General features: G+C 42.3%; 1 protein-coding gene across 17 annotated transcripts in view; it reads left to right on the forward strand.

Moving 5' to 3' along the window:
• The window catches only part of GRIN2A (glutamate ionotropic receptor NMDA type subunit 2A), a 596,378-nt gene that overhangs the window by 316,567 nt on the left and 253,373 nt on the right, over positions 1–26,438 (forward strand). For all 17 annotated transcript variants that reach the window (XR_014840820.1, XR_014840821.1, XR_014840818.1 and 14 more), the window contains one exon: positions 18,122–18,236. Coding sequence is in view for 4 of the 17 variants with exons in the window: in XM_085017620.1 (XP_084873746.1) it covers positions 18,122–18,236 (115 nt within the window). In the remaining 13 variants the exon portion in view is untranslated. The remainder of the gene's footprint in view (positions 1–18,121; positions 18,237–26,438) is intronic.

Here is a 26,438-nt window from a genome sequence, read left to right on the forward strand (position 1 = left end):
CCTCTTAGCAACTTTCATATATCCTATATAGTATTATTTTTTTTCACAAAGAAGTTATTTTTATTTTTTTACTTACATGTTTTTAATTCTTATGGGAATGAGGAAGAGATCGTGTATTCGTTTTCTCTCCTTTTTTAATGTTTTTTATTTTTCCATTATAGTTGTTTAACTGTAATCACCATGCTGTTCACTATATCCCACGACTTCTTTAGTTTCTGACGGGAAATTTGTGCCTTTGGACTCATTCCCCTTTTTTGCCCACTGTCCAGTCCCTGCCTCTGTTACCAGTCTGTTCTCCCTATCTATGGGATTGGTTTTCATTTTTAAAAATTCCATGTAGAAATGAGTTCATAGATATTTGTCTTTCTCTGTTTGACTTAATTCACTTAGCATAATGCCCTCAAGGTCCATCCATGTTGTCACAGATGGAAGAATTCTTTTCTTTTTAATAATTGAATATTCCATGTCATTTGTGTGTCTCACATTTTAAAAAATCCATTCGTCTATGGATGGACACTTAAGTTGTTCCATGTCTTGGTGCTGCAGTGAACATGAGAATGCAATTATCTCTTCCAAATCCTCTTTCCTTAGAATATATATATATATATATGTTCTATATATATACACACCCAGAAGTGGAATTGTTGTACCACTTATATTCCCACCAACACTGCACAAGGGTTCCCTTTTCTCTGCAGCCTTGCCAACACGTGTTACCGCTTGTCTTTTTGATAACAGCCGTTCTAACAGGTGTTAGGTGATAGTGCATTGTGATTTTGATTTGTATTTCTCTGATGATTAGTGGTATTGAGCATCTTTTCATGTACCTATTGACCATTTGTATGTCTTCTTTGGGAAAATATCCACTCAAATCCTTTGCCCCTTTAAAAAATCATATTATTAGTCTTTTTGCTATTGAATTATGTGAGTTTCTCATATATTTTCAATATTAATGCCTTATCTGATACGGTTTTCAAAGATTTTTCGCCCATTCCATTGGTTGCCTCTTCATTCTGTTGCTTTTTTTTTTTTTTTTTTTTTTTTTGCTGTCAAGAGGATGTTTGTTGGATCTAGTCCCACTTATTTATTCTTGCTTTTGTTGCTTATGCTTTTGGTGCCAAGGCTGAGCTTTCTGCAAAAGAGGTTGTAGAAATGATTCTTGGGTAGAAGTTTAGATGTAAAACCCTCCAGGATCCCTGATAAGCCTCATCTCTCAATTTAGAATACTTGCTTATTGCAGCTTTTGAATTAGCTCAGTCTCTATTCAGTTAGCTATTTACTTTCTTCATTACATTTAAAATTTTTTTTTCTTTTGGCAGTGGTGTGCAGTGGCTTGATTAGAGATCTCAGATCCCAGACCAGGGATTAAACCCAGGTTGCAGCTGTGAAAGCACCAGGTCATAACCACTAAACCGCCAGAGAACTCCTTAAAACAAATTTTATTGTGATAAAATACATACAGCATAAAATTTATCATTTTAACCATTTTAAACTGTGTAATTCAGTGGTAATAAGTACATTCACAAGGTTGCTCACACATCACCACTATCTGGTCCCACAGATAGCTAGTTCCTCTATCTTTTTCGTTAACCCAAACAATTTCTCTCTTAGTTAGATACCCCAAAGAATTAAAAATAGGTGTTCAAACAAAAACTTTTTTATGAATGTTTGTAGCACTACTCCTCAGAGTAGCCAAAAAGAGTAACCAAATGTCCATCAACAGATAAATGGATAAGCTTAATATGGATAGCACCACAATGGAATAGGATTCAGCCATAAAGGAATGAAACACCAATACATGCTCCAACAGAGATGAACCCTGGAGGCATGATGCTAAGTGGAAGAGGCCAGACACAACATCATGTTGTATGATTCCATCTATATGAAACATATTTACCACTTTCTTCATATCTGTAAACCCTCTGTGATATTTTTCACCTAGTACTTTTTATGTACATTGATTTTCTCTTTCAGTAGTATAAAATTTCAGCAGAGCTTCTTCCTAAGCGGTGGTATCTATGAAATAATGGGTTTGATATGCTAGTTCAATTTTCAGGTATGTATTAAAATAAACAAATTTCATTCAATATAAAAAGTTAATCCATGCACCATCTAAATGCTTCTGTGTGTCACCTAAAAACCATACTTAGGACATTTCAAAAAACAGCCCTTTGATTCCTCTTGGCAGTCAATTCCTGCTTGAATGTGATCCACACAGCTTCCAGACTTGAGCCGTCCAACATGGCAGCCACTAGCCATTTGTGGCTAATTACGTTTAAATTTATTAAAATAACATAAAATGGAAAATTCAGTTCTCAGTCACACTCTCCATGTTTGAAGTGCTCAGTGGTCACAGGTGATGAGCAACTACCATAATAGATATCATAGATACGTGACATTTCCAGTCTTAGGGAAAAGTCTATTGGACGGGGCTGTCTAGAATTGGCTTTCATTTTTCCTGTTGCACTGGGGAGGCGACCCATCTCCCAGGTCCCGGGCATAGGTCAGCCTCTCACTCAGCATCCTCACTTCCCACCACTTGTTCCTGGCTGACCATTCATCCCCCAGCCAGCTCTGAAACTGACCTACTTTTCCAGTGTCACCAGGGAGGGCTCCGTGCCAAACCACAGCGTGGGGCCTCCTCCCGCCTGTCCCCTTCCTGCTTGCTGTGTGACCAGCTCTGGATTCCCTCCATCTTGCCTGCCTCTCTCTCTCTCTCTCTCTCTCTCTCTCTCTCTCTCTCTCTCTCTCTCTCTCTCTCTCCCTCTCTCCCTCCCTCTCTCCCTCCCCCCTCTCCCCCTCCCTCCCCTGCCCCCTCTTTGCAAAGGTCTCCTCCCACAAGCCCTTTCCACCTTTCCTGAAGGGCCCTGCTCTGCTTCAAGCTCCATTTTGTTTCGTTACTCAAGTTGGAGGAAATATCAGCTCTTCTTTCCCAGGCTTCTCTCCCCACTCTCCTATTTGTCTACCTTTCTCTCCCTTCCTCCCACTTTTCCTTCTTCCTAACTTCTCTTCCTTCTTCTTCTCCTTCCTACTCTTTTGCTTCCTTTTTCCTTCTTCCTATTCTCTCCCAAATTATTTCCCTGTGGTTGTAAAATTAATCCTTTAAAGCAATTTGGAAAACAAATAGGAAGAGGAGCTATAGAAGAAAAAAAAAAAGCTTTATTCTTTCTATTATGTATACAGAAAAACAACAACAACAACTGTCACTGATAGAGCATTTCATCTTTGCTCTTTAAGAGGTAAATACATTATTTTCTTCCCCATCAAGAAAGTGAGTTAGCAGTTATGGGCAAAGAAACGGCTATCAATCAGGGCAGGGCAGGACTATGGGGCTGAGTCTCCGAGGGGACACATTTCCACGCTAGAAATCCATGGTGGGATTGAAGCATTATTACTGCTGAATTTACACAGGGCTGTCAAGTTTCATTATGAGACTGGGCAGCATTTACACTGCTATTCAGGCCAGGACACATTTAACTCTGTCCTGATGGTTCTGAGGTGTCATCCAGCACACCGGCACGTTCTCCGTGCTGGTGAGGACTCCATCTCTGGCCAGATGAAAATCTGGTCCTATTCATTCAGCAAATGGTCGCTGATCGTCCTACCATATGCTGGACGCTGTGCTAAGGGTGCAAGACGTGCGACAACAACTCAGACACCTCCCCTGGTCCCCAGGAGTTTACTCTCCAGCAAAGGAGGAGTATGTGTGTGTGTGTTGTTTGTGTGTGCGAAAAACTCCGCAATGACCAAGTGGATAGGGAGCTGCAGAGGAAGTGATGAAAGTTCCAAGGAGGGAGCGAAGTCCAGTGAACATTTTGGGAAGAGGTGAACTCTGTGCTCACATTTGGAAGGTCTGATTATGTGAATATTCTGGGCAGAAAAATCTTTGTATTCGTTGAGACATTTATGATTTGACTTTAAATGATAGAAAACCAATTCTTATTAAGGAAAACAAAAACAAAACAAAAACAAAAGGATGTATTGATCTATTCAGCTGGAAAGGATATGGGTGTCCTTGTCATCTGCCATATCTACATCCAGGCTCAAACGATGTCTTCAAGCCTCTCTCTATCTCTCTCATTCTTTTTCCCTTTCTTTCTCATGTTCATCTCTGTTATGGCCCTTGTTTTATCCCCATGAGAAGGGGAAGAGCACCAGTTCAATAAGTGTGGATTCCCATAGTTTGTCACTGTATCTCCTTCAATCAGAAGAAGCAGTATTCTCTCTAGCTGCCAAGGAGCATTCCCAAGGAAGGATTCTGATTGGCTGAGCTCGAGTCATGTGCCCATCCCTGAACCAATCACTGTGGCCAGAGATACTCCTACTGACCAGGTTGGGGGAAGATCTATTACCAAGAAATAGTCGTAGCAAGAAACAACAGCTTTTACTGTTTTCCCAGTGGAAGAAAATGTAGGACCAAAAGCCAAGAAGTGGGAAATCACAAGAACACCACCAGTTTTTTTGCATCTGCTCCAGTGCAGAATATGTAGAGAACAATTTTAGGAAGTAAGCTTGGAAGTTAAAGTTGGCTTAAGAGCATGGACTTTATTTGTGGACATTAGGGAGCCATTTCAAGCTTTTGCGCAGAGGCATATGTAATTGGCACTGAGGATTCAGAACGCTTACCTGGCAGGTAGGTATCATATGAGTGTAAGGGGTGAGATACAGGAAGTCTAGAGACCAAGCAAGATGTTATAACCTCCTGGGTAAGAACAAAGTGAACATTATTTAAGGTGTTTTGGTAGTAACAGAAATCAACTCTGACAAGCTTTTTAAACAAAAGCTGGTAATGAAGAAGGAATGATAGAAAATACATGGAGACTTTACTGAAGTGTCTTGAAAAATCACAGTGAATGTTGAGCAGCCAAGGTCAGGAAAGGTCAGTAAGTGAAGCAGTGTTCACTGATGAAAGAAAGTCACTATCACCTTGGTCCAGATGGAATAATTTGTGGTCTCTGTCTCAACTACCAAGTTTCAAATTCCCAGCAGAGAGAATCTGATGGTTCCAGCTTGGGACATGTACACTCCCCTCTCTCGCCAGATCTCTTTTTTATGGACAGAGGAGAGGGGATAGCCGTGCATGTGTGTGTGTGGGGGGGTGCTTTTTTAAAATAAGGGGGCTTATGGTATGTCAATAAGCCACCCTAGAAGGCACACCATCCTGGGAGCTATGCTGGTGTAAAAGGAAGCCAGGTTTCTGCTAGAGGAAGGACTATGAATGTTTGTAAATTTGAATTTAGAACAGAGAGCAAATGAGTGGTTACTAGATGTGCTACATTTCATTTATAGTATTATTTTAAAATTTATTGAATGTCTCTTGCTGGGATTCTCGCCATTCTCTATAATCTTGCGTCTGGTCCATTTCAGTTATTGACGTTACTTATCCTGTCTCATACCTGGAAAGCATGAGAGTTTTTGATTCCTTCTAAGGCCTCAATTTAGTGTTTGCCCTGAAACAAAGCAAGTAGAAATGGAACAATGGAAGACTAATCAGTGTTCTGATAGATTAGGTCCCCCTGCTAATATTCCTAAAGCATCAGGGGGACTTTAGGTGCAAATCTGTTACCATTTAATGGAATTGGTGTCTAAGACCTGCTTTCTTCCTAACCTCTAAGTGACTTCAGGGGAAAGACCACACCATTTTATCTCCTGCTGCAAGTTGCTGGCATGTCATAAGTACTCATTTAATATTTGTTTGAATTGAAGATGTGTTTGCTAAGAAGTGAATTTGAAGTCTTTTTATAGATGTGCTTTTGAGGTATTGCTTACTGGACCAAACTCTTAATATATGGTCTGTAGCTTACGATCCTGGTTTTAGCACTGAATGTTCCATGCTCCAAGAAATCCCTCAGTTGTGGGAAACCTGGAATAGTTGCTCATACTGCTTATGGATGTCAATCCAGAAATGTATTTATTATAGTTTCCATCGTGGTTCAGTGGGTTAAGGACTTGACATAGTCTTTTTGAGGATGCGGTTTTGATGCCTGGCTTTACTCACTGGTTTAAGGATCTGGCATTGCTTCAAGCTGCGGCATACTTTGCAGATGCAGCTCAGATCCAGTGTTGTGGTGGCTGTAGCACAGGCCCCAAATGCAGCTCCAATTAGACCCCCAGCCCTGGAACTTCCATATGCCACAGGTGCAGCTGTAAAAAGAAAGAAAACTGTATTTTTTATAGGCTCTCTTCTACCTTTTAGTCCTACCACTGTGAACTCCTCATTAATGAAGGGTGGTTGCTGTGCACTGAATGTTTGCATTCTCCTCAAATTCACATCTTGAAGCTCTAATCCCCCTTGTGATATTATTCGGAGGGGGGGGTCTTTGGGAAGTAATTAGACTTAGACAAGGTCATGAGGATGGGCCCCTCATGATGGAATTTGTGTCCTCCACAAGAGGAAGAGACGAGAGATCTGACCCTCTCAGCCATGTGAGGACACAGCAGGATGATGCGTAAACCAGAAGAGGATCCTCACCAGAATTTGCATCTGCCAGGGCTTGACCTTGGACTTCCAGCCTCAAGAACTCTGACCAATAACTGCTTGTTGTTTAAGCCACCCAGACCATGGTTGTTTTGTTACAGGAGGCTGGGCAGGAGTGAGGTGAAACTCAGAGAACTTGGGTGATGTGCCTAATGGTACGATATCAGTGAATAGCCTGCCCATCCCTAACCTGCTCTTCTCTGCACCTGACGATGTTCCTAGGGTTCAGAGTACTCAGCTGTGAACTGTTGTCCTCAAGGAGTTTGTAACCAGCAGAGGCAGTGACGTAGTGCAGGTTATGAATAAGGCAGGAGGTCCCCTTTGCATCGTATTCACCACAGATCTGTGTCTCATTTTCACAGTTCTTCTGGCAGATGGTGGTATCGGGTTGTATTAGTCAGGGTTCTCTGGAGAAACAGAATTAGTAAGATATTTATATAGAGGAAAAGATTTATTGTGAGGGATTGGCTTACAGGATGATGGAGGCTGAGAAGCTCCACGGTCTGTGGTCTGCAAGCTGGAGTCTCAGGAAAGCTAGTGGTGTGGATCCTGATGCAAACCCAAAGGCCCGAGAACCAGGAGCACTGGTGTCCAAGGACAGAAGATGAGATGGACGTCCCAGCTCAAGCAGAGAGAGGGGATTTGCCCTTGTTTGCCTTGTTCTGTGTGGACCCTCAAAGGGTTGGAATTTGCCCTCCCACACTGAGGACAGCGATCTTCTTTTTTCTCAGCCTGTTGATTCAAATCCTAGTCTCTTCCAGAGACACCCTCACAGACACATCTAGAAATAAGGTTTGACCCGCTCTCTGGGCATCCCTTAGCCCAGTCTCATAAAAGGAACCATTCCAAGAGTCTTCTGAAAAAAAGTATCTTTTAAAAATGTACTCCAAGTAGGTGGGACTACACATAAGTAATGAATGTGCACTCTAAGAAAAAAATATGACACATGAACAACAGGGGCTGAGATCTGGGAGAGGATGTATCTAATTTGGTGGAATCAAGTAAGACTTTGGGGGAGGAGGTGTCAGCTGAGATGATAGTGAGGGGTGACCAGTAAGCACGCATAGGGGGTGAAAAGGAATTGTAGCTACTGAAAAGCGTGTTCAGAGACGCGAGACCTGGCTTATCATTTCCACCAGCCTTGGGTTTAGTGTTAAGCAGCAGAAATATGGTCCTGAGTTGAAGATTAACAGACTGTTTTTTGTCTTTTTTTTTTTTTTTTTTTTTTTTTTGCCATTTCTAGGGCCGCTCCCACGGCATATGGAGGTTCCCAGGCTAGGGGTCTAATCGGAGCTGTAGCCACCAGCCTATACCACAGCCACAGCAACACAGGATCCAAGCCATGTCCGCAACCTACACCACAGCTCACGGCAATGTCGGGTCCTTAACCCACTGAGCAAGGCCAGGGATCGAACCCGCAACCTCATGGTTCCTAGTCGGATTCGCTAACCACTGAGCTACGATGGGAACTCCAACAGACTGTTTTTCAAATCAGGTGAATAAATGTTGGGCACCTGTGCTTCCAGCATGGTGCTAGATCAATAAAAATGACTGAAGCCAAGACCTCATCTTTGTTTCTGATGACACCAAACGTGTGAATGTGAGATCCTTAGAGAACAGTAGAAGATCATGTATTCCTAAGGGCTATAACATGATGTATGGATTAAAATAAACTAAGAAAAGGAAAAATGATCCGGGAAGAAATGGAACTTGAAACCAGCCTTCCTCCAAAAAGTTTTTTTAAAAAAGTATTGAGTTTAAATTGAAGATGAGGAGGAGGGAAGGCATTAAGAGATGGGGGTAAGACCAAATATGTTATGTTCTGAAAGGGAAATAGGAGATAGAATTAAATACTGCAGAGCTGGAAAGAAACAAAAGAATAAGTGGTACCACACTCACATTTTCCAGAGAAGGTGAATCGTGCAGGGAAGATAAATGGGAACTGGTGCAGCTTAATGCAAAGGCTTTGGAATCAGTTTTGGTTCCAATAGTCACCCTATCACTTAAACCAGCTAGGATTAATTTTTGTTTGTTAGTTTGTTTTTTGGTGTTGTGTTTTGTTTTATTTTTTTGTCTTTTTGCTTTTTCTAGGGTCACTTCCCATGGCATATGGAGGTTCCCAGGCTAGGGGTCTAATCGGAGCTGTAGCTGCCAGCCTGCGCCACGGCCACAGCAACTCGGGATCCAAGCCGCATCTGCGACCCACACCACAGCTCATGGCAATGCCGCATCCTTAACCCACTGAGCAAGGCCAGGGATTGAACCCGCAGCCTCATGGTTCCTAGTCAGATTCGCTAACCACTGTGCCATGATGGGAACTCCTAATTTTGTGTTTAAGTGACATAAAGCCCAAATGTAAAAGTGTCTTAAACAAGGCAGACATTGAATTATTTTTCCCACAAAAGAAGCCCAGAGATGGTCAGGACTTGTGTGGTGATCCATAGCGTCAGGAACCCAGGCTCCCTCTGCCTTACGGATCTGCTACCCTTAGCCAGTAACTTCCACGTCATAGTCCAAAATGGTTGCTATTACTCCAGCCGTCATGTCTACACTGCAGCCAGGAGGAAGGAGCAAAGCAGTGCTCATCTCTTTCCTCTAAAGTACTTCCTATAAGCTATATATAATCTATCTACTCTTTTCCAATTGGCCATAAAATAGTCACATGGCCTTCCCTAGCTATAGGGAAGGCTGGGAAATGTAAACTTTATTATAGAAGGCTACATGCCCAGATGAAAATGAGGGTTTCTATTAATAAGGCAGAAAAGGAGACTAATGATGGACAACCAGAAGTGTCTGACACCCTGTGTAGCTTCTGATAGTATCATAAAAGCCTCTGAACCTTTATTCCTTCTTTGTCAAATGAGAAAATCTGCACTAGTTTTTGGGGTGAAAATTCAGGCAATACATGGAAAGTATGTGGTACAACACTTAACACATATTAGGTGCTAAATTCACTTTAGTCCCTTTCTTTTAGTGGTTGTTATTACTCATATCTAGGGAAGTGGGACCAGATCTTAGGTCTCCTGACTTGAACACCAGGGTTTTTCTGGGACAGCAGTGTGGAGTAACAAATTTCTTTCTTTCTTTTTTTTTTTTTTTTTAACAGCTTGTCATATTGACCCATAGAAGCAGTGCAATAGTTTTTCCAATAATAATTTGTAGGAAGTACAATATCTTCAAGATTCAAATAGAAGCGGGAATCCTAGAGACCCATTGGCTTCACCCCCAATCTTTCTCCTGTGCCCTAGTTGCCTCATTGGGTTCCCAGAGACTCCCTGAGCACAGGTGCACACCCAGTGAACAGATGGAGAAAGCAGAGCTAATTGTAAGAAGGCAAGAGCATGCACCAGAGACCTGAGACCTTTCCTTTCCTCAGTAAATATGTCTTGAGGTGCTTCTCTCTGCCAGACACTGTTCCAGGTTCTAGAAGTGGGATACAGCTAAGAACAAAACAGACAAATCCCCTTTTCTCATAGAACAAAACAGACAAATCCTCTCTTCTCATAGGACCTAGGTTCCCAGAATGGGGGCATATCCAGAATTGTGGGGGGAAAATGGCACTATGAACTGATCCACATCATCTCATTCTGCATGTTTGGGGAAAGTGAGGAAGCACCATCAAGTGTATATGCCTCTTTGAGATCCTGAATAACTTGGCGGCATAGACGCAGGTGGTCCAGGGAGCTCATAGAAACTGCTTGTCATGTTACCTACTTTTTCAGCCTCTCTTGGAATAGATGCTCTTTACCAGGGATGTTTACACTGACCCCTTTGCCAGCCAGTTCCAAGTGGTTAGATGAGACAGAACCATTAGAGGTTAATGGGGATATATTTAGTACTCTTTTGAGAGGGTTAGAAAATATTATTCAGAATCTCCACATCCCCCACCAGGTTCCTGAAAGAACCATACATATAAAGAGCAAGAGATTCGGAGAACTGCTTTATTAATGGACACTTAGTCTTCCAATAACTCCAATAAAGTAAAATTAGGATATGCATCTTAGATCCCACTCTACAAGTCCTGTTTCTACAGCAAACCTTTGGCACAGTGGGTCAGGCACATTGATGGGGGCAGATAGCATGGTCATGCCCACAGAGAAATCTTTGCTATAATTTAGTCCAAGTTTTACACTTAGAAGTTGTATTACAGGAGTTCCTGCTGTGGCACAACGGTATTGATGGTGTCTTGGGAGCACTGGGACGCAGGTTCGATCCCTGGCCCGGCACAGAGGGTTAAGGATCCAGCATTGCCTCAGCTGTGGCTTAGGTTGCAGATGTGGCTCGGATTTGATCCCTGGCCCAGCAACTCCATATGCCTCAGGGTGGCCAAAAAAAAAAAAAGTTGCAGAGTTCCTGTCATGGCTCAGTGGTTAACAAATCCACCTGGGAACCATGAGGTTTCGGGTTCGATCCCTGGCCTTGCTCAGTGGGTTAAGGATCCAGCTTTGCCGTGAACTGTGGTGTAGATCTCAGACGTCGCTTGGATCCCGTGTTGCTGTGGATGTGGTGTAGGTCTGCGGCTACAGCTCTGATTAGACCCCTAGCCTGGGAACATCCATATGCCTGGGGAGCAGCCCGAGAAAAAGGCCCAAAAAAAGACCAAAAAAAAAAAAAAAGAGTTGTATTACAAAAGACAGTGTGGGTGGCATGTCCTCAAAAAGTTACCTTTGGCTCAGGTGTGCTCACCAAGCAGTGACAGGAAGCCCAAGAGATGTGAAGGCCAGGCTGGCACCTGGGTCACCCCCCTTGTACCATAGCCTGATCCAGGGGTACTTGGGATAGGGACCTAGGGGGTTCATTGCCTTCCTTGGGAAACTGGAATGAGTAGCCAAAATGATCCTTCAGCATCTAAGAGAAAGCTCTTTAATTTCAAATTTTAGAAGGAGAAAAGATAATTGTGTGAAACCATGACAACTACTGCTACCCCCGCTGTCATCATTTACCAGACACCATTATGTGCCAAACACTCCGCTGGTCACATTACATACCTTCTCTCATTTAATTGCATCTGATGTAATCCCTATAATTACACAGGGATGTGGCTATTATAACCTCATTTTTACAGAAGAGGAAATGGATGCTCTGAGAGTTTAGGAGACTTACCTGGGATCGGAAACCCCTGAACTGCCTTCTAACCCAGGCTATCTGATTCCTAAACCAAAGAGTTGTCTTGCAGAATTGCCCCTCTAAAGTTGTTGCACAGGATATAAATGTTGAATGAACAAGATCCCAGCAGCCTTTGCCTGCTCATTCATTTGCTCATTTATTCCACAAATGCTTTTAAGCTCTTACTGCAAGATACTTTTTTAGGTATTTAGAGTCTCAGGGATCAAAAGAAAGCGCTGTCTTTGTGAAACTTAGCATTCCTGCTGTATATTTTTTAATTCAGTATTGCTTAGCCAAGACAACTAATATTATTATGTTTTGATTGGCCACACTAGAATTTGAGAAAGAGTAAATATTGCCCTCTTTTTTTTAAACCCGGGGTGTTTTGTTTTGTTCTTGTTGTTGTTGTTTTGTTTGTTTTTGGTTTGGGGAGATTTTTACATTTTCATTATGCTGTCATTTCTGAGCCCATTTTGAATGACGCTGACCGGGATTATGCAGGTCTGTGTGTTGGAGTTACTACATTTCTGTCCTGACATTTAAGTCTGGGCTCTGCAGTCACACCTTTGGTAATTGTTCAGGGGAAATGGGAAAGCATTAGTGAGTACATGAAATTGAGCACCAAGGCCAAGAGGAAAGTACACTTGTTAAGAGACTTGCTGAAAAGAAACAGCACAAGGGTATATTTGGGGGAAGGGGTGTGGTGAAGGAGTGGGAATTGAAAATGGTAAAAGCACTGTGAGTTCACTCTAAAGAGAGGCTGGATGGCCACTAGGGAATGGTTAACAGAGGAAGAAAGGGAGCTATGACAGACATCAAAGGGAAAGGGATTTCAAATCACCCAGAGAAAGAGAACAAGAGCCAAAAAATTGTGTAAAAATGAGAGTGTCTTGAGAACTGAAAAGGGTTAAAGAAAACAGTGACTCCATTTTCAAAAACACATAAATTAAATGACAAATGAAAAATAGAATGACACCCAAAGCAGTTCAAGGAGGCATTTAAGGGATAGTGTGATTCGGAGAAAGGCCCAGGGAATGTGGGAAATGGCAAAGCAGATGGAAAATTAACTGAAAATTGAGACACACGGAGTGGGTTATGGGACGCATTTATGAAGCAGGAAGGGAATTAAGGTCTGAAGGGAAATAGTGAATAATAAATATGTCTTGAGAACATTGCAAATAATCAGATTTGGGAAGTTAAAGGAGATTTACGGGGCAAGAGAGAGAAAATAGAACTCTGGAAGAATGAGACATTTTAGGTAATCGTTAAAGGAGCCTACACAGCCCATACATGGTTGACTTTTGACAAAAAGGAGGAGGAAGGACCCTGGCAATGAGTACATGGACTAGCAGTGGTCAGCATGGCTTTAAAAAGACAAGGTTGCCTTGGGGGTAGGGTGTTAGAAATATGACAGGGTGGAAAGATAGTTTTAAAAAATGCATGGAAATTTTATGTAAATGCCAACTACTGTATATTAGGCAACAGTCGTGTACCAAGCTTTGGGCTGGACATTTTATATGTACTTTTGCTAATCCCACTCACAAAACTGGAGGTTAGGGATCTGTTAGGTTAAACTGCATGAAACCGCCATGGCTAGTTCATACGCTTTAACCCAATCCATTTTTACAAAGAAGGAAATGGAAGCTCAGAGCTAATTCTCCAAGGGCTGTAAGTAGCACAGCTGGGGAGCAGCAGAGACAGGCTTTGATCCCAACAGCGTAGAAATAGCAATTCGTGCTTTTATTCATTCTGCACCTATTTATTTCAGCAGCAGCTCTGTGCTAGACTCTGTTTGGCACTAGAAATACCATTCGAAGCAAAGGAGAAGAGGTCCCTGCCTTCATGGTGCATGCTGTCCACCTCCTGGTTAAACAAAACAAAACAAAACCCTAAAGATGGTCCAGAACAGCTGTCCCATAGAAATATAATGTGAGCCACGGCATCTCAGATTATCTGGCAGCACACTGAACAAATCAAAGGAAGCAGGTGAAATTAATTTTAATAATATGTTTTATTGCACCCCAAATGTCCCAAATTCTTCTGCATGAGACCAGACATAGTTTTTCATGAGATCTTTTGCACTATTTTTTAATACAAAGTCTTCCAAATCCAGTGTGTTGTGCCCGTATGGCCCATGTCTATTCAGACTAACTGCACTTCAGCTGCTCCATAGCTGCCTGTAATTGGTGGCTGCCAAATCAGTGCAGATTTAGAAAGAACATGATAATTCTGGCCCAATTTCTCTGTAGTCATAATATAAGAAAAACAATCCACCTGTTCTCCATGCCACACCAGCCAATCATAGGACACAAGATGCAAGTGGGAGAGAAATGTTTCTTTCACCTGGACTTCAACTCCATACACCTGAGATTGTAGATACCAAAGGAAACTTACATGCATGGGCATCACGTAATTTACATATTTTTGTATAATGTATGTCACAGATTTAAAAAATATAATGACGTGCCACTTTACTATCAATGGACAATAACAACACAGCAGCGGCCCCTCTGCAAACCATCAAAGCTTTGCCACATCCACGTTTTGCCAGCATGTTTTTCATGTGTTTATTGCTCCTGATGGAAATATCAAAGATGTAATTCAAAGCTTAGCAGCAACCAGAACTTCTCATATTTTATCTGGCCACTAAATGTTTGTAATCAATTTCCGAGACATACACAAAACAGTGATAAGATTTTTGCTCTTTAATACAAGCGCCCAGCAGGTGTTAATGGGGACCAAACAGTGGGGTATAGAATGGTTGTTCCCTAGGAAAAGAATTTTGCTCTGGAGCAAGTTTAAGGGGAAGAAAGCCTGCAGAAATATGGATTGTCCTTCCTAGAAATTGCATGGGGAAATTGAAGGCATTAGGTACTTGTTCCCTGCCAGCTTCATAATGAAATTACTGTTCAGCAAAAAAATCCCATTAGGGGGGTCCCCTCCTCTCTGAGGGACTGAAGACTCTTAATAGAAAAAAAGAGGGAGAGAAAAAGACAATATTAACATTGAGTACATTGAGCCATTAGTCCAGAATATTGAATCTTAAGGGAACACAGAAGAATCTGGAGTGGGAGAATTTCCACGTGGTTGTTTCCATAGAATCTGAAGAAGAGAGATTGCATCTAAAGATGCTCTCTGCTGCTGCATGTGCTTTCCCTACAGAATGGGAGAAAAGGGAATGAATGCAGCAAACAGATGGGGAATTAAGGAAGAAGGAGATTTAAGTAGATGCAACTGGCACATTGAAGGAAGACTGGGTGCCCAACAGGATGTCCTAACTCCTTGATTAAAATGGTGACAGTGACATCAGTTTATACACCATAACCCTGTGAAGGGCTCTCCCCAGAGCCAAGCATTTAAGTCTGACCCAACAGTTTGTCCTCTGGTCTGCCTTTTCCAAGCACATAGCAATCGGGATAATTCCAGACCTCTTAATCATGGACTAAATTTTTCACATCTGGGGCATTAGATAGACCCAGCCTGAACTGTGGTCACCTCTAGTTATTATACAATCGACACTCAGCTTGAGAGCTTATTGGCGTCAATAAAAACACACACAAAAAAAAAACTCCTTAGTGAATCAGCTGGCTTCACTGTGAGTTTGGGACTCCAGGTACCGAGTGACTTGCTTACATGTTTTCCGCCAGCCCAGGTAAAGTCCATTGGTGGACTTTGTCTGCAGGTCTTATGGTGAAGTTCTGCGGGCAGTGTTCCACCACGATGCTTCATGGGTCTATGCCCTTGGCTTTGCAGTTTCCTCTAAGCAGTGAGTCACTCCTCTGTGTGAAACCTTTCTTGATTCTTGTGGCCTTTTGAACAAAATTCGGACACTTTAGGTCCCTGATGATATGGCTTCAGGGATCTTCTCCAGATAAATCCCACTGTCCATGGGCCATACGAAGCACTTTCCTACTTCCTTTCCTGACTCTTTGTTACTCTAGAGGACTCCTTGGTTCCGAATGCCTTTCTCCACCTCTCCTCCACCCCTTCACGCTTGAAGATTCCCCTGGAAGCCCTCCCTACCTCGCATTGGTTGAGTTGCATTCTCGCAATTTCTCATACTTAACTGTGCATCAGGGCACAAGTAGGCTTCTCTCCCGGTTTAGGTGTCTATGTCACTGAATTGTAAGAACGTCATATAAGAGGGGGACAGGCGCTGTGATTTTTAGTTCTGTATTTATAGGACTTGCCATAAGACCTGACACATAATAGACATTCCGAAAATAGTTGTTGAATCGGTAAATTATCCTCCTCGGAAATGATCAGTGACGTCTCAGATGCACTGAATAGAATTTTGATGACGCTTTGCTTCTTCTAGCATAGACGTGTTTGATTTTGTTTTTAAATACACAGTATCTTTGTTAAAAATAAAAAGTATTTGCAGAAAATTTGGAGGATACAAAGATGCACAAAAGAAAATGGAAAGCACCTGGAATTCTTCCATGCACAGACAAACCCTGTTTTTATCCTCTTTTCTGCTTGTTTAACATTAAATAGCAAGCATTATCTGCATGCCATTAACTTATCTTCAAAAACACAATTTTAAGGACTCCAATAGTACATCGAAGGGATACACAGTAATGTTCTTTGCCCTTCCCCAGTTTCTTAACCTTGTCCTCGGAGACTTGATTCTCCCCCCCACTAGAACACAGTCAGGTCTCCTGCACTGTGGCCACGCAGATGCATGACCAGTTAGGCCGATCTCTCTTTGGGGGGTTATTTCTGTAGTCTAGTCCTCTTCTTTCGTATTCTACTTCTTTAGCTACTTGGGTTGTTAATGGAATATAGGGCAAGACAATGCTATGGATTTGAAATACCCTGTCCTTCTGGGGAAGTCTTTGAATGCTTCTAACCACCAGCTGGTATTTATTGCGCGTCTGCTGAATGGTGTGTCTACTCGGATGTCCTTCACAACATCACATTTTTCTCAAGCTGCAAGGAGACGTGAACCCCTGAGAACCTTCCCTCCCAAATCCTGGGAGATGAGCTCAGTCTTGCTCTGCATCTGAATGGAGCCTGACTACAAGCAAGGTGGTTATGAGGGGTGGTGGAGATAAGAGTATTGTAAGACATACAGACAGATGTCACCTGTGATGAAGAGAACTACGCAGATGTTATGTAAGGAAGATACTGAGGAGCCATCCTTCATGCCCCTTTCTCTCCCACCCTCACATCTAACCCATCACTAAATACCTGCTAAATATTTCTTCTATATGTTGCTGTCCCTGCTCTTCCTTCTTCTTCTCTTCTGAGGCCACCGTGGAGCCAAAGCCAACAGCATCTTTCACTTTATAATAAGAGCACTATAACCAGCCCCCTCTATGCACCATGGTTCCTGGCAAACCTTTTCTCGACACACCCTTCAAGTCGTATTATATAAGAAAAGTCTGATTATATCACCTCCTTGATTAACACTTCAGTGTGTTCTCATTGTTTTAAAACAAAGACAAAACTCCTTAACATGGACTGAAAAGCTTTGCACTGTCTGCCCTGTTCACCTCCCCTCCCACACCACACCCTACATCCCCTCATCTCTCTTTGCTTTGGCCTCACGGGTTTGCATTCAGTCCTTCATAAGTACTACCACAGGGCCTTTGCATATGCTGTCCCCTCTGCCTGGAATGTGTATATAGCTTTTCCTACCTAGTTGACACTGACTCATCCTTCGGGTCAAGCTGCACTTCCTTATAGAAGCTTTGCCTGTAGCATAGCCCCCTCTTTATTGCAGTTCTTGTCATGGGTCTGTAATTAATCAATTAATACCTGTCCTCTTCTTTAGACTATAAGCTTCAGGAGGGCAGGGACCACATTTGTTTCCTTACTCATTCCCAACCAACTAGCTGAGTCCTGGAATATAGTAAATATTTAACAGGTATTAGTTGAATGAATACTGAATGAATAGGATGTCATTTCTTTGACATCATGCACCATGTGGCTTATGAGCAAGCAGTTTCCTTTAGGGAAGCTTGTTGAAACATGCTTTCAAGGAGTTCCCATTGTGGCTCAGCAGGGTAGGAACCCAACTAATATCCATGAGGGTGAGGGTTTGATCCCTGGCTTTGCTCAGTGGGTTAAGTATCCAGTGTTGCTGCAAGCTGCAGCAAAGATTGAAGATGTGGCTCAGATCTGACGTTGCCATGGCTGTGGCATAGGCCGGCAGCTGTAGCTCTGATTCAACCCCTTTCCCAGAAACTTACATATGCTGCAGGTGCGGCCCTAAAAACCAAAACAAAAAAACATGCTGTCAGATCTTCCTGTAAGAATATCATTTGAACAAAGGTCTGTAGCCTGACAGGACAAAAATATCCCATCCTATGTGCTAATTAGAATCCGTTATACCTATGCAGGATGGGGGGATTCTGGGAGTGATCATGGAAATTTGCAGATAGGTGCTGATAGGTAATTCCACAGATAGCAGCTGCTGGCTGTGATGGGTTTATACTTTCTCAGTGTTACACTGATGGTGGCCTCCACTCGCTTCTTTGAAACCTCTTGCATTCTTCCCTGAAGTTTGTCTCTCTCTCTCCCTCTCTCTAGATTTATGGTCAACGTGACATGGGATGGCAAAGACTTGTCCTTCACTGAGGAAGGCTATCAGGTGCACCCCAGGCTGGTGGTGATCGTGCTGAACAAGGACCGAGAATGGGAGAAGGTAAGCATCCTTCGGGCGCCTGATGTAGGGGAGGGAGGACAGCGTGGGCAACAAGGGGCTCAGACTCCTCCTTGTCCTAAAGCATTTGCGACTAAGCTGCTCCAGAGTCCATCCCATGGCTCTTCTTGGAACAAGGCAGACGGGCATTGTCTGGTGCCACTGGCTTGCTTTCCCTGGGTGAACTGTGGCAGTTGTGTGCTGTTTTCTGTGCTGGGTTCGCAAATCTGAGTAGGAAGCATCCTTGGAAGCCTTAAGATGAAGTTCAGTCCACATCATTGCAGTAGCAGGTGTTGGCCCTCTGGCAATGACCACACCAGTTTCTCTAAACCTCGCAGTCACACATTTTGCCCCGTGGATGAACCCCCTATATTTTCATGTACTTAGTCTTCTGCTTTGAATCAACTCATTTCCAAAACGTAAACGTATCACTTCTGCACATCAGAGATTGGAGAGGGAGGTTATATTTCCTATACAGTGCCCTTTCCAGGACATTTATGTTAACCATTCAAAAATATTTAAAATTAGCATGCAGGAAAGTCTCATCTCATGTACCCCACAAGCCATGTCCTGAGTCAGAGAGGAAAGAGTTCACAGGGAGTTTGTAGATGATCCCAGGCAATCCCGGGACACCCCCCAGCCCCATCCCACCCTCTGTAATTCAGCTCTCAGATTCCTCATCACAGCATCACATAGAGAGTGGACTAAAAGAGACTGAAAAGGAAAAAGTCTAGATCGTTGTCTTTTTTGGCAAGTAATGCCTGGTCTCTAAACCACTTTGGCAACTTGAGATTTATCTTCACTTTGTGCATCACACGGAGGCCTGAGAGACATGGGGGTAGAAAGGTACGGGATATAGTGTGGGAGTCATATTATAATTCACTAGGACCCGTAGGAAATACTGTGTAATCAGAAGCATTGACTTTGGGGCAGGGGTCAATGACAGATGCCTATAGGAGAGGGGTGAAGAGGATTCTTCAGAGATTTTTTCCTATTACATCCAACAGCCAGAAAATATACATTCCTTCAAGGGCACTTGAAAAATTCACCAAAGTAGTCTATATCCTGGAGCATAAAGTCTCAGTATATTTAAAAGGATTGAAATATACCCAATGCATTCTTTGACCGTAACAGCATTACAATAAAGATTAATGACAAGCATATATATCTAAAATTGCCAGATATTTGAAAATTAGGTAACACGCTTCTAAATAACCTGGGGGTCAAAGAAGGAATCAGAAAGGCTTTAGGAAATATTTTGAATGGAATGACGATGAAAACAAAATATATCAAAATTTGAAGAGTAAAGTTGGTGGCGTGCTGAGCGAAATCCAAAGCTTTCAATGCTTTTAATTTAAAAACAGGAAAGTGTAAAGTAAATGATTTAAGCTTTGACATTAAGAAGCGAGGGAAAATAGAGCAGAGTAAACCCAAATAAAGCCGAGGAAGAAAATAATAAATATAAAAGAGAGTAAAAATCAACAAAGTAGAACACAAAATATAGAGAAAATCAACAAAGCCAAAGCTAGTTCTTTTTGAAAAGATTAATAAAATTCCTAATTCCTAGTAAGACTGATCACACAAAAGAAAGAAAACACAAATACTAATAATCAGTCCTAAAAATGCAAGAGGAGATGTCACCACAGATATTTCAGACTCTACAGATGTTAAAATGATTTTAAAAATTATGAAAAATGTATGCCAGCAAAATTGATGATGTGGATAAAATGGGCACATTTCTTGAAGAATCCCAGTTTTCCAAAACAGACAGAAAAGGAAATAGACAATCTGAATAACCGTACATTTGGTTGAGAAACTGAATTCATAACTCAAAAACCTTCCCATTTCAAAAACAAGAAAAACTTCAAGCGTAGATGGCTTCACTGTGAATTCTTTCAAATGTTTTGAAAAGAAATAATACCAATTTACATAGATATTTTCAATATATTCCTAATCGTAGTCGGGTAACATACTGGAAAAGGATACTACATCATGGATAAGTGAGATTTATTCCAGGAATGCAAGACTGGTTTAACATTTAAAAAATAAATTGATGGAATTTACCGTATTGACATAGAAGGAGAAAATTAGTCATCTCACTAGATGCAGAAAGAGCATTTGACAAAATGAAATATCCCTTTTTTTTTTTAGGGCTGAACCCACAGCATACAGAGGTACCCAGGCTAGGGGTCTGATTGGAGCTACAGTTGCTGGCCCACACCACAGCCATAGCAACATCATATCCGAGCCATGTCTGTGACCTACACACAGCTCATAGCAGCACCGAATCCTTAACCCACTGAGCAAGGCCAGGGATCAGACCTGCAACCTCATGGTTCCCAGTCAGATTTGTTTCTGCTGTGCCACAACGGGAACTCCGATATGTCCATTTTTGATAAACAAGGTCAATTTCTCAATCTGATAAAAGCTATATATGAAAACCCTCTAAGTAGCATCTCGTATAATGACAAAATAATGAAAATAGGTTTCACAAGTATATAGTCAAATGATTTTTGATGAATAAGCATAAAAATGGGAGAAAGGATAACCTTTTTAATGGATATTGTAGATCAACTAGGTATCCTTACAGAAAAAAAGCCTTGACCCATAGCTCGCACTATACACAAGAACAACTTAAAATACATTTCAGACTTAAATGTAAAAGTTAAAATTATATAAAGTTTCTATAAGAATATATAGGAGGGAATTCCTGCTATGATGCAGTGGGTTAAGAATCCAACTGCACACAACACTGTAAATCAACTATACTTTAAAAGAAAAAAAAAAAAGAATCCACTATAGCACCCTGGGTCACTGCGGAGGTGTGGGTTTGATCCCTGGCCTGGTGCAGTGGCTTAAAGATCCCATATTGTTGCAGCTGCAGCATAGGCCTCAGGGTGGCATCAGGCTTAGCCAGATTCAATTTCTGGTCTGGGAACTTCCATATGCTGTGGATATGGCCATTAAAAAAAAAAAAAAGGAAAGATAGGATATTTTTGAGATCTGAGAAAGCATACAATAAAAGTAGTAAACTGAATTCCATTAAAATTTAAATCTTCTGTCCATGTATAGACACTGTTAAAAAATGAAAAAGGTAGACACAGATTTAGAAAAAATGTTTTTTTAAAAAATATTTCAATCAAAGGACTCATATCCAAAATATATAAAAACTTGTTTAAATCAATAATAAAAAGAATAACACAATGAAAATAGGAAATTAACTCAGAGATTTTATTAATAAATTTACTCAAATGGCCAATAAGTGTGTGAAGATATGCTTCACATTGATGATAAAATAAAAACTTCAGTGAGCTGTCACTTCACACTCACTGCATGGCTAAAATGAAAAGGACCAATAATACCCAGCATTGGTAAGGACATGGAGCAAATGAATCTCTTACATGTTGATGGGAGTATAAAATTCCAGCCACTGTGGAAAACTTGTTTGGTGGTGCTTATAAAGTTAAACATACACCAACCTTACAATCCAGCAATTCCACTCCTAGGTATTTACTACAAAGAAATGTAAACATATACCCCAAAGTGATATTCGCATAAAACATTCAGAGTAGCCAAACATCAGAAAGAACTCACAGTTTCATCAACAAGGATGTGGGTAAACACAGTACGGTGTGTTCATAAAATGGATTCTACACATTTAACAACGAACGAACGACTAACCCCTGCCACAATGGGGATGGATTGCGAAAACGTTACGTAGAACGAAAGAAGCCAAACCTAGAAGATCATACTGTGTGAGTCCATTTATATGAAGTTGAGCTATAATGGAAAAAAAAAAAAAAAGAAGAAGAAGAAGAGGCAAAACTAGGAGTTGCCTCATGGCTCAGTGGGGTAAGCATCTGGCGTTACTGCTATGGCTCTGGTTACAGCTGTGGTTGTGGGTTTGATCCCTGGCCTGATAGTTCCACATCCCACGGGTGCAGCAGGAACAAAATAGAGAGAGAGGCAAAACTCGTCCATGGGGTTAGATATCAGAATGACGGTTGCTTTTGTGGAAGAGGGCAGTCAGTGGGAGAGGGGCACAGGGAGCTTCTCTAGAGTTACAGCAATGTTCCGTGTCTTGCACGTTTGTCAAAAGGCATCAAACTATTATCCAAGATTTGCTTGTTTGATTGCATGTCATTGTACCTTCATTTAAAAAATTTATTTTGGGAGTTCCCATGGTGGCTCAGCAGAAACAAATCCGACTAGTATCCATGAGGATGCGGGTTGGATCCCTGGCCTTGCTCGGTGGGTTGGGGATCCGGTGTTGCGGGGAGCTGTGGTGTAGGCTGGCAGCTGCAGCTCCATTTCGACCCCTAGCCTGGGAACTTCCATGTGCCATGGGTGCGACCCTAAAAAGCAAATGTGTGTGTGTGTATTCAAATTGAGATACCCTGCATAATTAACTGTACTTAATAACTACTGTTTATTGAGTTGTCATACTCTACTCCCTGCCATGAATACTAGTTATAACAACAGCAGGCCGTTGCTATTGAACAGTCACCCAGTTTTTCCTTGAGGTGGTACGCATAAGTGCCAAGTGACATTTTGCTTTATTCATTCATTCCACAAATATTTATTCAATGCCTGCTATGTGCCAGACACTATTCTTAATGCTTGGAAGCCATCAGTGAATGAGAGAGACAAAAGAAATGTCTGAATTCATGGAACTTAGATTCTAGTGTGGATGCAGCAAAGGGTGGAGGGGGGACTTTGTGTACCTTGCGATGCTTAAGGAAAGCACTGGATTCTAGTTAACTATCCCTGGTTGTTACCTCCTTTCTCCGCTCTGGTATACCCTGCAGCTCACCATCCTAAGTGGCTCACATCTCCATGTCTACCCTGGTTCCTTTATACATCTGGGACTTGGAGCAAACATTTTTCTTTCCTGTAATGCTTTCCTGTATCCTCTACCTTCTCTTACTCATTCTTCAAATTCTGGCTTCTCTCTTTCCTCTTGCAAATGCAAAGCCAAAATGCAGGTTACTTTTTGCTTATCCATCGTAGTAGATGGAGAACGTGAGCCTTTCTGTCTTCCGTTGTTGCATTTCGGGGTTATTTTCCAACCTTTCGAGGTCACACAGTCTGCGGATCACTCTTGGAGCTGTAAAATCATTCTCGCTGGGTGGAGTTAACCAGTCTTGGGTCAGGCTTGGCTCACACCTGTGTATTCTCTGTGCTGCCTTTGGACCTAGCTCATTTGCCAAGGAGCCCGTTTAGAGGGAGGCTGCTGCAGTTCAGGGGATAACATTGCAAAAAAGAATACTGCCCTTGATAAACTCCATTTCCACCTACAGAAAATGCCCTTTTAATATTTTGTGTGTCCTCCTTCACATTCCTATTGAAATACAGCAATTTCCCAAAAAGGCAGCTCAGGGAATTGCTGCCGAGTTGAGCTTAGAATGTACAAATGCTTCCTGTAGTTGGTCTATTCTCTCAGCACTCAGGGGATCCAGTGCTGCAGAAATAACTCCTTGTGCTTCTATCTCAAAGAAAGAGGAAGCCAGTGGAGCAAGTAAATATCAATCATGTTATCCTTAAAGCCACTCCCCAGCAGCACACGCCGCTACAGCAGGTCAGCAGAGTGGAAGGTCTGCCGAAGGAAGAGGGGAGCTGTTAATCGGGGGCTCGGAGGAGGTTTCTTTTCATCTCGGAGGTCACTCAGTGGCGTCACTAGAAGCAGCAGCATGTAATGACGATGTCTTAGAAAACATGACAGGCCCTTAGAGGAGCACTTGCTTTCTGTGGGGCCCTTGTGTGCGGCTGGCATGGACTATTCCAGGGCTGTGCACAGTGCCTGCTTGTGTTCACCAGACACACAGCTCAGGGCTAAGCTGGCTTTCCTCTTGCAAACTGGGGCTTCCATGACCTTTGCCTCAACCTTTTTTTTTTTCCAGTGGTTTTGCTCTGCCTTGGAGCTTGGTGAGTTCAAGGCTTCCTAGAAATGCTTGGAATTAATATCCTTGATATAAGGCAATTGGCAGCTCAGGCCAATACAACCCATACCCGCCATGGGCCAGCTCTATGGCCAACATTCCACCTGCACTGGGGGAGGCCAACAAGCATGAAACTACCTCTCTCCTCAAGTAGCTCATGACCGAGCCATCGCTGGAGAGAGGGGGGTGGACTTGGTCAGTTAGGGACATCTTCATGAGGGAGGGGACAGTGGGGTTGGGCCTTGAGTAATACAGTGGATTTCTCATCATCGAATCTCTTCCTTATTAACTATTTGAAAAATACTTTGAGAATGCTATTTACCGTTTTAGGGTGACACCAGCTTTAAGATAAAGTATGTTTGTATATATGCATATGTATATAGCATGTATATAGACTTGCTTTAAAAGGCATATACTGAGAGAGAAGGGAAGAGGGAGGGGGCGGGGGGAGAGAGATTTAAAGAAAGGTTTTTAAAGCAGTTTTGACTTCAAGTGTGACTAGGACAAAAACCATTAAAGTAAAACAACCCTCTTATTCTCTAAAAAAGTGCTCCTTAAAGCTGGTAGTGATGTCCCAGAAGACAAAAGGGAGACCCATCATTACATCTTCCTGAATGATGGGCCCCACTCCTGTCTCTCCGATGCATCGGCTTCTCTCATCATTCTCACACTCTGTTTGCTTTCTCACGGGTTCCCTTGGCCTCTGCTGCTTTCCATGCTGTGCTGACTCCCGGATCCCTCTCGCCAGCTCAGCTCTCCTGGTCTCCAGTTGCCTTGCCTCGGAAATACCCTTACATGACAGCTCCTAGACCTCCACCTTCGCCTTGTCCAAAGCCCAAGTCATCATCTTCCTCTCCCAGATATGGTGGTTCTGTGTCCCAGCACAGAAAGCTTTATTCTTATCCTCCCAGTGTCCTCCCCACCCTCATATTCACATGTCATCTGCTCATTCTCTGTCTTGGTTCCTGTCTCTTTGAACGGCCTCCTCTTTTTGCCAAAGACACCCTGCCATTGATTCTACATCTGAGTAACCCAAAGTGGGTTGGTCCTTTCCGCTTTGAACAGACCTGTCTTCTGACAGCTAAGAGGGTTACAGCTTACATTGCAGTTGTTTGTGTGCACACGTATCTTCACCTGGACGGTGAGCCCCACCAGGGAAAGGTCTGTTCCTGGCTCACATTTCTTCAGCTCTGTCACGAGGCTCTGTTTCTAGTGCATAGGACAGCCTCTCTACAATCTTCTGGTAATTCTGACTTCAGTCCCCATGTATTAAGAGACACCGTATGCCAAGTTCTGCATCCATGATCTCATTTGATCATTTCAGCAACTCACCTGCAGTAGTGGTTTCCACTTCCTTACCTTGTAAATGGAAATTTAGCTTCAGAGAGGCCAGGGACCTGCTTCAGATCCTACATGTGATGGAGGCAGGATATGAATGGAGATTTGCCTGACCCTACAGGCTGCATTCCTAATACCTACATCATACCGAATGACTGGTAGTGGGAAGGGGATATTTCAGAGGAGAAATTAAGGACTTCCTCCTATCCTGGGTGACATGCACCTCCTTTCTCACATTGGATGCAGCTCATTCCACCCAAACCCAACCAGTTGGAACTTGGAATCTAAGCATGTATCACATCTCACAGGCTCCGTCTTTTGGGTTCTGCAGAAGTTCCACCTTCCAGTTTGGCTCATTAAAGAAGGGGATTGGTCCCTATCGCCAAGTCTTGTGCAGAATGAAGTAGATACCAATTAAAGAATTCCAAAACAGATAGGATGGAGATCTTAAAGAGCTAAGATTGATCCCCAGTTCTGGCTGTGATATATCAATGTGTTATCAGATAGATCTGTGGAGGCTTTCACCAACAGTGGTGTACACATGAGCTGTAATTATTTCATGATGTGATTTCTAACTATAGAATGTTATAATTCTTTCCCTTCTAAATCATTGTATTTTAACTAGTCCTCCATCACTTTCCCACCACGTTAAACCTGAAACGTCTTGATGAGTCTAAAGAACTCTTTTGCAGATTTCTAGTGTGTTTGCATGTGTGTGTGATATCAGTTATTTGCCAAAAGGTTCATCCTATTAAACGATTGATGTGCTTATGCCAACATTGCCTTTGGCTTCTGCACACACGTACTTCCATGATTATATTAAATCACAGAAGAAAATTACAATTGAGAGGACACCAGTGAGTGACAATTGATAGAAAAGTTGTGCAGATTGCTAAAGCTGAAATGCATTGTTTGCACATTCTACAGT

Source organism: Sus scrofa, chromosome 3 (genome assembly GCF_054392235.1).
Source record: "Sus scrofa isolate SSC_HxYL_T2T_F1_AM1 chromosome 3, Sscrofa_HxYL_maternal_Yorkshire_Landrace_v2.0, whole genome shotgun sequence".
Taxonomy (NCBI): domain Eukaryota; kingdom Metazoa; phylum Chordata; class Mammalia; order Artiodactyla; family Suidae; genus Sus; species Sus scrofa.